This window comes from Aquarana catesbeiana, linkage group LG03 (genome assembly GCF_042186555.1).
Source record: "Aquarana catesbeiana isolate 2022-GZ linkage group LG03, ASM4218655v1, whole genome shotgun sequence".
Classification (NCBI taxonomy): Eukaryota; Metazoa; Chordata; class Amphibia; order Anura; family Ranidae; genus Aquarana; species Aquarana catesbeiana.
This window is the reverse complement of record NC_133326.1, coordinates 61558583-61572090: the sequence shown is the minus strand read 5'-3', so window position 1 is coordinate 61572090 and position 13508 is coordinate 61558583. Positions and strand designations below refer to the sequence as shown.

Here is a 13508-nt window from a genome sequence, read left to right as displayed (position 1 = left end):
TGCTATAGTTACTTGTAATACATACCATAATTCTTTTAACTGAAATACATCTCAATCATTCATTTCTTTTTTGTCTACAGAATTTAAGATAAAATCTAAAGAAACATATTGTACAGTAATGAACCTGATGCCGAACACACAGTATGAATTCTGGGTTATTGCAATAAATGCCAGTGGAGAGAGTCCAGCAAGTGAAAATGCAGTGTATGTGACAGGTAATGCTATCATTGTATAATAATGGCAAAAAAACTTCATAAACATTACTAATGCATACAAGGAAAATGGGCTGAAAGGGGGCTTCTGATTGGCTAGATGTTAGTGCCAAATTGCAAAAGTCACCGCCCCACTTCTTTTTTGAATAAGGCAGCTATCCACCTGTTTATGATGGAACCATCCGCCATATTGTGTCATACTCCTGGCATTCCAGGTTATAGACGTTAAAATTTAAGAAAAAAAAGGAATGTACACACAGAAAATGCACTTACTGCAGTTTACTGTAAATTTGCAAGCTATTTGTGACATCTGACATCAAATTTGACATAGGGATTTGACATACTAGCAGAATTCTTCAGTGCGGAACTCCATACACTGGAGTAGATATTCTGTAGCTGTAATTTCTGCACAGAACGCCAGCACTTATTTTGTAGGCCATCTTCCCTTTGCACCACCTCTCCTAGGGAGCACCATAGAGTTGGGACCACTTTCCCCATGTATACTAAGTCCTTAGCATTCAGCTTCCTTCACCAAGTAGGATCAAGGTGCTCACATTAGTATAACAGTCTCTTTCATGTCTCTTCCATAGCTCTGCCCAGCTGGGCACACTCCCAGATGGTGCACTCATTCCCAGGCTTCACCACAACTCAAATCAGAGGTCTATGGTTGGCCTAAAAGGCCTTTGGCACCCCGCTGCAGGACTTGAAGAAGACGGTTAGGGGAGACAGGGCGACTCCAGCTGTTCCTTCTGTGTTCTGTACCACCTCACCTGGGACTTTAGCCCTGCAGAGGGCTTTTTAGATCAGTTCTATAGAGGACTACATCCTTAGCAGCTCCCATGCAATGACTACTAGGCCCCTCCCACACTGGCATATAAATGGGCACTAACTCCATCCATTACATTACTAGAGGAAGATTTTCTCAAAAAGGGGCCTAACACCCAATTACAATGTTCCCTTTAATATCAGATATTGGGAACAGAGACGCCTAGTGACCAGCAAACTGCACTTGCCAACAGGGCATTGAGACATCAATATACAAATACCATACTGGTGATCCCACAATAGGGATAAAACTTTTTCGCGAAAGGGAGTTTAACAAGACTCGTGGTCACTCATTAAAATTTGAAGAAAAGAGGTTTAACCTTAAACTTTGTAGAGGGTTCTTTACTGTAAGAGCGGCAAGGATGTGGAATTCCCTTCCACAGGCGGTGGTCTCAGCGGGGAGCATTAATAGTTTCAAGAAACTATTAGATAAGCACCTGAATGACCACAACATACAGGGATATACAATGTAATACTGACATATAATCACACACATAGGTTGGACTTGATGGACTTGTGTCTTTTTTCAACCTCACCTACTATGTAACTATTAGGGATGAGCCGAACACCCCCCCCGGTTCGGTTCGCACCAGAACCCGCGAACGGACCGAAAGTTCGCACGAACGTTAGAACCCCATTGACGTCTATGGGACTCGAACGTTCGAAATCAAAAGTGCTCATTTTAAAGGCTAATTTGCATGGTATTGTCCTAAAAAGGGTTTGGGGACCCGGGTCCTACCCCAGGGGACATGTATCAATGCAAAAAAAACTTTTAAAAACGGCCGTTTTTTCGGGAGCAGTGATTTTAATGATGCTTAAAGTAAAAAAAAAAAAGTGAAATATTCCTTTAAATATCGTACCTGGGGGGTGTCTATAGTATGCCTGTAAAGTGACGCGTGTTTCCCATGTTTAGAACAGTCCCTGCACCAAATGTCATTTTTAAAGGAAAAAATCTCATTTAAAACTGCTTGCGGGTTTAATGTCATGTCGGGTCATGGCAATATGGATGAAAATCAGTGAGACAAACGGCATGGGTACCCCCCAGTCCATTACCAGGCCCTTTGGGTCTTGTATGGATATTAAGGGGAACCCCGCACCCAAATTAAAATAAGGAAAGGTGTGGGGCCACCAGGCCCTATATACTCTGAACAGCAGTATACAGGCGGTGCAAACAAGACAGGGACTGTAGGTTTGTTGTTAAGTAGAATCTGTTTGTAATTTTGAACATTTTTAACGTGTTTAGCTCCAGCCAAAAAATCTTTTCTAAGCTTTTTGGAAAACATAGGGAAGGGTTATCACCCCTGTGACATTTGTTTTGCTGTCTTTCCTCCTCTTCAGAAGATTTCACCTCACTTTTTTGTCCCAATGAAAAATGTTTTTTGAAAATTTGGGTTTTTTTGTGGAACAAGGATTGGAAAGCATCAGTGGAAAGGAGAAATTGTTTTCCCATATTAACTCTTACAGGAGAGAATTTCCCTTCCTAGGGGTAGATTTCATCTCACTTCCTGTTGTCTCCTTCCGTTTGCAAGTAGGAGTCGTTTGTAAGTTAGATGTTTGAAAGTAGGGTCCTGCCCTATATACTCAGCAGAAATTTGGGCCTTAGGTGTTGCTGTGGCCACAACACTGTAAGCCCTCACAGGGCCCTGCTGTGAAATATTAGATCAAGAATTGTAATTACATGCCCCTGTTGAACAGGAGCTGAAAAATTAGGCCTTAGGCACTGGTGCTGGTGCCACAACACTGCAACCCCTCACAGACACTCTAGTTGGAACGCAGGAACGAGCCCTGCTGCAAATTATTGCTTCAAAAATTGTAATTACACGCCCCTGTTAGACAGGGGCAGAAAAATTGGGCCTTAGGCACTGGTGCTGGTGCCACAACACTGCAACCCCTCACAGACACTCTGGTTGGAACGCAGGAACGAGCCCTGCTGCAAAGTATTGCATCAAAAATTGTAATTACACGCCCCTGTTAGACAGGGGCAGAAAAATTGGGCCTTAGGCACTGGTGCTGGTGCCACAACACTGCAACCCCTCACAGACACTCTAGTTGGAACGCAGGAACGAGCCCTGCTGCAAAGTATTGCATCAAAAATTGTAATTACACGCCCCTGTTAGATAGGGGCAGAAAAATTGGGCCTTAGGCACTGGTGCTGGTGCCACAACACTGCAACCCCTCACAGACACTCTAGTTGGAACGCAGGAACGAGCCCTGCTGCAAAGTATTGCATCAAAAATTGTAATTACACGCCCCTGTTAGACAGGGGCAGAAAAATTGGGCCCTAGGCACTGGTGCTGGTGCCACAACACTGCAACCCCTCACAGACACTCTAGTTGGAATGCAGGAACGAGCCCTGCTGCAAAGTATTACATCAAAAATTGTAATTACACGCCCCTGTTAAACAGGGGCTGAAAAATTGTGCCTTAGGCACTGGTGGTGGCGCCCAGAACCAAAAATGTTCTTACAAGCTATCAGCGTGATGATTGAGGAGGAAGAGGATAATTACTCAGGGATAGTCACTCAGCATCAGCATAGGCAGTCTTTGAAGGGATCTGAGATTTCAAAAAAAATTATTCGGTTACATCAGCATCAGGTGCTTGGTAGCTGGTGGTGATCCAAGACTCATTCATTTTTATGAAGGTCAGCCGATCGACCGAGTCGGTGGACAGACGCACCCTGTGATCGGTTACCACGCCTCCAGCAGCACTGAATGTGCGTTCCGAAAGAACGCTGGATGCAGGACAGGCCAGTAGCTCAATTGCATACTGTGCAAGCTCTGGCCAGTGATCCATCCTCAAGACCCAGTAACCCAGAGGATTTTCGGTGGGAAAGGTGTCCAAATCTGATCTTGCCCCTAGGTATTCCTGCACCATGTAAAACAGACGCTGGCGATGGTTGCTGGAACCGATCATACCTTGGGGCTGCGGACCAAAAAATTGTCTGAACGCATCGGTCAGACGGCCACCTTCTCCACCGCTCCTTCTTTGACTGACCGAAGCCTCAGCAACACGTTGTCCAGAAACAGGAGTTTGTAACCTCCCAGTCTCTGGGAACGCGTTGCACAGACCTTTCTGCAAGGCCTCCCGAAGATGTTTCATCCTCTGCTCCCTCTGCGATGGCAAGATAAGGTCCGCAACCTTACCCTTGTAACGTGGATCAAGGAGGGTTGCCAGCCAGTATTGGTCCTTCTCCTTGATACCACGAATACGAGGATCCTTACGCAGGCTTTGCAGGATCAGGGAGGCCATGCAGCGTAGGTTTGCTGAGGCATTCGGTCCGGAGTCCTCTGGGTCACTAAGAACGACATGGTCCGCAGCCACCTCCTCCCAGCCACGTACAAGTCCATGTGTTTCTTGGGACTGATCCCTTAAAGACTGCTGCTGATGCTGAGTGCCAGGCTCCACCTCCATACTGACACAATCTTCCTCCTCCTCCTCTTCCTCCTCGTCCTCTTCCTGTGTGATCGGCGGGCACGCAGGAACACTGTCTGGATAAAGGGGGCCTTGAGAGCTAAGGAAGTCCTCCTCTTCCTGCCTCTGTTCTGCCTCAAGTGCCCTGTCCATTATTCCACGCAGCGTGTGCTCCAACAGGTGGACAAGGGGGACAGTGTCACTGATGCATGCACTGTCACTGCTCACCATCCTCGTGGCCTCCTCGAATGGTGACAGGACAGTGCATGCATCCCTGATCATGGCCCACTGGCGTGGGGAAAAAAAACCAAGCTCCCCTGACCCTGTCCTGGTGTCATAGTCGCACAGGTACTCATTGATGGCCCTCTGCTGCGTGTGCAGCCGCTGCAGCATGGCCAACGTTGAGTTCCACCTGGTGGGCATGTCACAGATTAGGCGGTTCTTGGGCAGGTTAAACTCCTTTTGGAGGTCCGTCAGCCGAGCACTGGCATTATATGACCGGCGGAAATGCACACAGACTTTCCTGGCCTGCCTCAGGACATCCTGTAAGCCCGGGTACCTGCCCAAGAACCGCTGCACCACCAAGTTAAGGACGTGAGCCAAACAGGGCACATGGGTCATTTGTCCCTGTCGGAGGGCAGAGAGGAGGTTGGTGCCATTGTCGCAAACCACCATTCCTGCCTTAAGTTGGTGTGGCGTCAACCACCTCTGAACCTGCCCCTGCAGAGCTGACAGAACCTCTGCCCCAGTGTGGCTCCTGTCCCCCAAGCACACCAGCTCAAGCACCGCATGGCATCTTTTGGCCTGCGTACTTGCGTAGCCCCTTGAACGCCTACGGAGCACCGCTGGTTCCGAGGAAGAGGCCATGGAGGAAGAAGAAGAGGAGGGGGTGGAGGAGAGAGGTGTGTCACAATCAGCATTTTGGAGGCGTGGTGGCGGAACAACCTCCAACACTACTGCACCTTGTCCTGCATCCTTCCCAGCTGCCAGCAGAGTCACCCAATGCGCCGTGAAACTTAGGTAACGTCCCTGTCCATGCCTGCTGGACCATGAGTCAGCGGTAATATGCACCTTACCGCTGACCGCCCTGTCCAGCGAGGCATGGACATTGCCTTCCACATGCCGGTAGAGAGCCGGAATCGCCTTCTGTGAGAAAAAGTGGCGTTTGGGTACCTGCCACTGAGGAACCGCACATTCCACAAACTCACGGAAGGGGGCAGAGTCTACCAACTGAAAAGGCAGCAGTTGAAGTGCTAGCAATTTTGCCAAGCTAGCATTCAACCGCTGGGCATGTGGATGGCTGGGAGCAAACTTCTTTCGGCGGTGCAGCAGCTGGGGCAGGGAAATTTGCCTGGTACAATCTGACGTCGGTGTACCAAAAGCAGATTGCCCACAAGTACTTGGCTGTGACACACCTAATTCTACACCTTCATTCCTCTCACTGCAGGTCTCAGAGAGGACTGAAGGTCTAGTGGGGTTGGAAATCTCAGCTGATGAGGAGCAAGGAGAGATCCTCTTTGTTCTTTGGTGTGGGTCTTTTAGATACGCTTGCCAACGAACTGCATGGCAGGTCAACATATGTCTGGTCAAGCATGTGGTACCCAAGCGGGAGATGTTTTGGCCACGCGAGATACGCTTGAGACAAATGTTGCAAATAGCAGCGGTGCGATCTGATGCACTCGTCTCAAAAAAGGCCCACACCAAAGAACTTTTTGAATAACGCGCAGAGACTGCAGCGCCCTGCACATGTGGAGCTTTGGGGTGTGATGCAGTCAATGTGCTGCCCTTAGGCTGGCCCCTGGAGGGCATCCTGCCTCGTTGGTGATGTGCTGCCGCCTCCTCCTCCTCCTCCTCCTCTCTCCTATCAGGCACCCACGTTGAGTCAGTGACCTCATCATCCCCTCCCTCCTCATCACTGGAGCAAACCTGGCAGTATGCTGCAGCAGGGGGAGCATGACTGCCAGATTGCTGTCCTTCTTGGGCACCCCCTCTGTCCGCGCTCATGTTACTGCCTTCATCGAGCTCAGTATCGTCATCAGAGCCTTCCAAACGCTGGGCATCCTCCTGGAGCATGTACCCAACACTGTGGTCAAACAGTTCGAGGGAATCCTCATGAGGACATGGTGGAGCTAGGGAAGGAGTCACTGATGACATTGAGCTGAGGGAAGAGGCCGCTGCTTTGCCAGACAAAGCACCCTGGGCATGGGTGAGAGAGGATGAGGAGGATGAGGACGGCTTGGTCATCCACTCGACCAAGTCTTCCGCATGTTGCGGCTCAACACGGCCAGCTGCCGAAAAAAAGGCCAAGCGTGTCCCATGGCCACGTGCTGATGAGGATGCACCGTCTCCACGACCAGCACTAGACACAGAGCCTGCTTGCCCTCTCTTATTGGCTTGTGACTGTCTGCCTCTCCTTCTTGGCCTTCCAGACATACTAATGGCCTGTAGCTGCACTAAGCTGGGATAGAACACCTGTAATTTTCTTCAAGTAGCTTTATATACTGTAACCAGACAAGCCTGCCTGTCAGTAGGAAGATAACAGGAACGGATCTAGCTGAACACTGTGAGCAGGACGCACTGTACTAAATGTAAATAGTCTAGCTGCCTGACCGTGGTACTAATAGGATCAAATAGAACACCTGTAATTTTCTTCAGGTAGCTTTATATACTGTAACCAGACAAGCCTGCCTGTCAGTAGGAAGATAACAGGAACGGATCTAGCTGTACACTGTGAGCAGGACGCACTGTACTAAATGTAAATAGTCTAGCTGCCTGACCGTGGTACTAATAGGATCAAATAGAACACCTGTAATTTTCTTCAGGTAGCTTTATATACTGTAACCAGACAAGCCTGCCTGTCAGTAGGAAGATAACAGGAACGGATCTAGCTGAACACTGTGAGCAGGACGCACTGTACTAAATGTAAATAGTCTAGCTGCCTGACCGTGGTACTAATAGGATCAAATAGAACACCTGTAATTTTCTTCAGGTAGCTTTATATACTGTAACCAGACAAGCCTGCCTGTCAGTAGGAATTTAACAGGAACGGATCTAGCTGAACACTGTGAGCAGGACGCACAGCACTAAATGTAAATAGTCTAGAAGATAACAGGAACGGATCTAGCTGAACACTGTGAGCAGGACGCACTGCACTAAATGTAAATAGTCTAGAAGATAACAGGAACGGATCTAGCTGAACACTGTGAGCAGGACGCACTGCACTAAATGTAAATAGTCTAGAAGATAACAGGAACGGATCTAGCTGAACACTGTGAGCAGGACGCACTGCACTAAATGTAAATAGCAGGAACGGATCTAGCTGAACACTGTGAGCAGGACGCACTGCACTAAATGTAAATAGTCTAGAAGATAACAGGAACGGATCTAGCTGAACACTGTGAGCAGGACGCACTGCACTAAATGTAAATAGTCTAGAAGATAACAGGAACGGATCTAGCTGAACACTGTGAGCAGGACGCACTGCACTAAATGTAAATAGCAGGAACGGATCTAGCTGAACACTGTGAGCAGGACGCACTGCACTAAATGTAAATAGTCTAGAAGATAACAGGAACGGATCTAGCTGAACACTGTGAGCAGGACGCACTGCACTAAATGTAAATAGCAGGAACGGCTCTAGCTGAACACTGTGCGCAGGACGCACTGCACTAAATGTAAATAGCAGGAACGGATCTAGCTGAACACTGTGAGCAGGACGCACTGCACTAAATGTAAATAGCAGGAACGGATCTAGCTGAACACTGTGAGCAGGACGCACTGCATTAAATGTAAATATCAGGAACGGATCTAGCTGAACACTGTGAGCAGGACGCACTGCACTAAATGTAAATAGCAGGAACGGATCTAGCTGAACACTGTGAGCAGGACGCACTGCACTAAATGTAAATAGCAGGAACGGATCTAGCTGAACACTGTGAGCAGGACGCACTGCACTAAATGTAAATAGCAGGAACGGATCTAGCTGAACACTGTGAGCAGGATGCACTGCACTAAATGTAAATAGCAGGAACGGATCTAGCTGAACACTGTGAGCAGGACGCACTGCACTAAATGTAAATTGCAGGAACGGATCTAGCTGAACACTGTGAGCAGGACGCACTGCACTAAATGTAAATAGTCTAGAAGATAACAGGAACGGATCTAGCTGAACACTGTGAGCAGGACGCACTGCACTAAATGTAAATAGCAGGAACGGATCTAGCTGAACACTGTGAGCAGGACGCACTGCATTAAATGTAAATAGTCTAGATAGAAGATAACAGGAACGGATCTAGCTAAACTGAATACAGTGTATATATATATATGCAACACCTGGGATGCATATATATACACAATACACTGTAAGTGCAGCTAACTGACTGACTGTTCTGCCTAATCTATCTAACTCAAATCAAATGACACTGTCTCTCTCTCTCTCTATCTCTCAGCACACCGGAACACACACTACACAGGGCCGCCGTGCAGGCGGCCTTATATAGTGTGGGGTGTGTACTAAATCCCCTGAGCCATAATTGGCCAAAGCCACCCTGGCTTTGGCCAATTACAGCTCTCTCTACTGACGGCGCTGTGATTGGCCAAGCATGCGGGTCATAGTGCATGCTTGGCCAATCATCAGCCAGCAATGCACTGCGATGCCGCAGTGAATTATGGGCCGTGACGCGCCACACGAATTTAGCGCGAACGGCCCATAACGTTCGCAATTCGGCGAACGATCGAACAGCCGATGTTCGAGTCGAACATGGGTTCGACTCGAACACGAAGCTCATCCCTAGTAACTATGTAACATTTTAATTCATGTTGTACTTTAGAAAAGGGGCAGCATAACTTCCTTTTGCAAGCAGTTGACAATCCTATTAAATAATGATTTCAAGAAGCAAGATGGTAATTCTTGAAGTGCATGTTCAAGCATTACCCAAATTTAACCCCAAACCTTCCTTGTCTCTTCTATTTCGTGACCCAGCAAAACTGTCTTCTTTTACCTTGTTTCTCTAGCAAGAAAAAACTTTTAATACTCCCTGTGACATCATCACCAAGATTGCAAAATTCTTGTAGGGTCAGCTACTGGAATGTCAGTCAGTTCCTACTGATGCCCCAAAACTACATCTCCCCAAAACTTTTTCCTACAACAGGGTATGTCGCCAGTCTCTTGGGAGCCAAGGCAACAGTGTTTTTGGCTGAGAAAAAAAATCAATGTACGCACATGGGGCAGGGACAGTGGGTTGGGGATATTGATGGTTCTGTAATACAACAGGTAGGGATGACAGCGCTGGTTGGGTTTTCATTATAGATAAAGCACGGTGTAGTCATCTCATACAGGAAGTTTGGAGCACAGTTTTTTTTTGGCAAATTAACAGATATTATTCTGTATCTGTAGCATTTTAAAGTGATAAAGCGTGGGAAAATGTGTATGTATTGCAGAGATGTGTTGAATATGTTTTTCTCAAAGTTATTTGCCATTTATAGCTCATGCACACAAACGTCAACTCGGAAGGCTTCCAGTGAAAGGATATTTTATGTAATACACACAAACACTCGAAAAAAATAAATGTGTTTTGCATTTACTATATTCCACCTAACTTGGGCACAAAAAAATAATATTCTTGCAATGCCGCCTAAAAAACTTTTTTTTTTTTCATTTAACTTTAGCTTAGGAAAGAGTTGAGAGGGATTAGAACGCCTTTACTTTTTTTTTTCGCTGTCTGTGTACCTGTTAGGGAGAGTCACCCTTGTTCAGATGACCTTTATCATAAAATGTGAAATTAAAACAAGTAACAGTTAAATTCCAAATTTTAGGTTGACACCAGAACAGTATTAGTGGCAGTGGCGGCCCGTCCATTAGGGGCCGCCCACCTAATCCAATGCATCCGGTCCCTAATCTACATGCAGGGCGCCGAACACATGGATTTCAATGGGGTTTTTTTTTAAGCACTGCGCCCTGAGCCCACCTATTTGTGTGACAATAGCGATTTCATATTCGTTATTGTCTTCCTGATTCTCCTCCCGGCCGACCCTATTGGCTGAGAGGAGAAGCGATTGTATTGGCCGCCGAGGGAAGCCACCAAGGAGGAAGCCGCTGTGAAGCTGGAGATGCTGGGTTAAGCCGCCGAGGAGGAAGAGATGCTGGAAGGAGCCCAAGCTGCCTAGATGGGGTAAGTACGGGGCTGGTGGGGGCGAGCGAGCGACGGGGGGGTTTGACTGAGCGACCAACCAACCGGGGGGGTGGCTGTGGGTGTCCTGTTTGCCGTCCCCCCAAAATATACAGCGCCAGCCATCACTGATTAGCGGTAGAAATCTTCCAATGAGGACACTAGATCTGGTGACTGTGCGACTGTGCTCCTGAGAAGCCTCCTCTGTAAGATTCTCCCGTCCACAGTTGCTCCCCAGCCTCCTCCATGTACAGCATAGTGGTAATAGCCCTGCACTGTACGTGATGACGCAGAAGGACTGCCCCCAGCATGAAGCGGAGGAGAGCACTAGGGTGGGCTGTAACATGCATTTAACCCTTTTCAGTGGGGAGGGTGCTCCAAGGGTTTTGTTTTTTTTCTTGTGCCCTGAGTTGGGTTTTAGAAAAAAAATAAGATTATTTCACATTTTCAGACAGTGGATGGAGTCATGCAAATCATTCCTTTTCAACCTAATGGCTAACTGTATATCAGAACCACAGATGTATAGCACTGATACATCCCAGTATTAGGCATTTTTTTACATGGTTGTTTACATTGTATGACTGTCTGATTCTTTTTTGTGTTATTCTGTTATAAGAAGCCATAAGAATTTAAACAGTAATATGCACAGAAGTGGGAAAAAATAATTGATGCATTTTTCTTTCTCTAGCTCCGGCTCCTCCCATCATTAAAAGGCGAGAATGCCTGAGTTGTGAGAATGCAGCTTTTATTTGCTGGGAATCGGGGAACATTAACCCGGTAGAATCATACACTGTCGAAATACAGAAAACTAACATTGAGATCCAAGACAATTCTGTTTCAGAGTAAGTATAGTCTCCATGTATTGGCTGTAATAGTTTTCCATATTCTTTAATTAAAGTGTAGCTGTCTATAAGAGAAAAACTATAAGGCAAGGACATACTAATGTTTCCAAACAGCATTTAGCAGTTGAAATGATCTACAAATATTAAAGCTGAATTTCAGTTATGGCTGTTTTTGCATAGTTACAGAGGTTCAACTTTGAGCAATGTAAGTATCTATGTGCTATACCAGTGAGATCCTCGTGAACAGTGGCGGCCCATCCATACGGGGCGCAGGGCGCCGCCCCCTTAATCTATGCACCCGGCCCCTAATTTACGTGCAGCGTGCCAGATGCATGTATTCCATACCAATGGGGTTTTTTTTTTTTCTTTTTTAAGAAGCACGTGATTAATGCCTGAGGCTCTAATTGGCTTCAAAAGAGGGTGGGCTTGGGGCGCAGAGCACTGCGCCCCAAGCCCACCCAGTTGTGTGACAATTGCAAATTAATATTCGCTATTGTCTTCCTGATTTTCCTCGCGGGCCAATCAGGAAGCGGGTCCTGAGACCCGTCACCCAATTGGCCGAGTGGAGAAGCGATTGTATTGGCCGCTGCGGAGGAGGGAGGAGACACAGGGGAAGCCGCTGAAGCCAAGGAGGAGGAGACGCAGGGTGAAGCCGCCACTCAGAGGAAACACTGCCGAGACCTAGATGGGGTAAGTGCAGGACTGGTGACCGTCCGACTCAAAACATATACAGTATCTCACAAAAGTGAGTACACCCCTCACATTTTTCTAAATATTTTATTATATCTTTTCATGTGACAACACTGAAGAAATGACACTTTGCTACAATGTAAAGTAGTGAGTGTACAGCTTGTATAACAGTGTAAATTTGCTGTCCCCTCAAAATAACTCAACACACAGCCATTGATGCCACTGGCAACAAAACTGAGTACACCCCTAAGTGAAAATGTCTAAATTGGGCCCAAAGTGTCAATATTTTGTGTGGCCACCATTATTTTCCAGCACTGCCTTAACCCTCTTGGGCATGGAGCTCACCAGAGCTTCACAGGTTGCCACTGGAGTCCTCTGCCACTCCTCCATGATGACATCACAGAGCTGGTGGATGTTAGAGACCTTGCACTCCTCCGCCTTCCATTTGAGGATGCCCCACAGATGCTCAATAGAGTTTAGGTCTGTAGACATGCTTGGCCAGTCCATCGCTTTTACCCTCAGCTTCTTTAGCAAGGCAGTGGTTGCCCTGGAGGTGTGTTTGGGGTCGTTATCATGTTGGAATACTGCCCTGTGGCCCAGTCTTCGAAGGAAGGGGATCATGCTCTGCTTCAGTATGTCACAGTAATTGTTGGCATTCATGGTTCCCTCAATGAACTGTAGCTCCCCAGTGTCGGCAGCACTAATGCAGCCCCAGACCATGACACTCCCACCACCATGCCTTACTGTAGGCAAGACACACTTGTCTTTGTACTCCTCACCTTGTTGTTGCCACAGATGCTTGACACCATCTGAACCAAATAAGTTTATCTTGGTCTCATCAGACCACAGGACATGGTTCCAGTAATCCATGTCCTTAGTCTGCTTGTCTTCAGCAAACTGTTTGTGGGCTTTCTTGTGCATCATCTGTAGAAGAGGCTTCCTTCTAGGATGACAGCCATGCAGACCAATTTGATGCAGTGTGCGGCGTATTGTCTGAGCACTGACAGGCTGAGCCCCCCACCCCTTCAACCTCTGCAGCAAAGCTGGCAGCACTCATATGTCTATTTCCCAAAGACAACCTCTGAATATAATGCTGAGCACGTGCACTCAACTTCTTTGGTCGACCATGGCAAGGCCTGTTCTGAGTGGAACTTGTCCTGTTAATCTGTATGGTCTTGGATATCGTGCTGCAGCTCAGTTTCAGGGTCTTGGCAATCTGCTTATAGCCTATCCCATCTTTATGTAGAGCAACAATTCTTTTTTCAGATCCTCAGAGAGTTCTTTGCCATGAGGTGCCATGTTGAACTTCCAGTGACCAGTATGAGAGAGTGAGAGCGATAACACCAAATTTAACACACCTGC

At 47.1% G+C, this 13508-nt stretch overlaps 1 protein-coding gene across 3 annotated transcripts in view; it reads left to right on the top strand.

The window, feature by feature from the left end:
* FSD2 (fibronectin type III and SPRY domain containing 2) overlaps positions 1–13508 on the top strand; it is a 73710-nt gene that overhangs the window by 33598 nt on the left and 26604 nt on the right. For all 3 annotated transcript variants that reach the window (XR_012242763.1, XM_073618603.1, XM_073618602.1), the window contains exons 8-9: positions 81–215; positions 11303–11456. Coding sequence is in view for 2 of the 3 variants with exons in the window: in XM_073618603.1 (XP_073474704.1) it covers positions 81–215; positions 11303–11456 (289 nt within the window). In the remaining variant the exon portion in view is untranslated. The remainder of the gene's footprint in view (positions 1–80; positions 216–11302; positions 11457–13508) is intronic.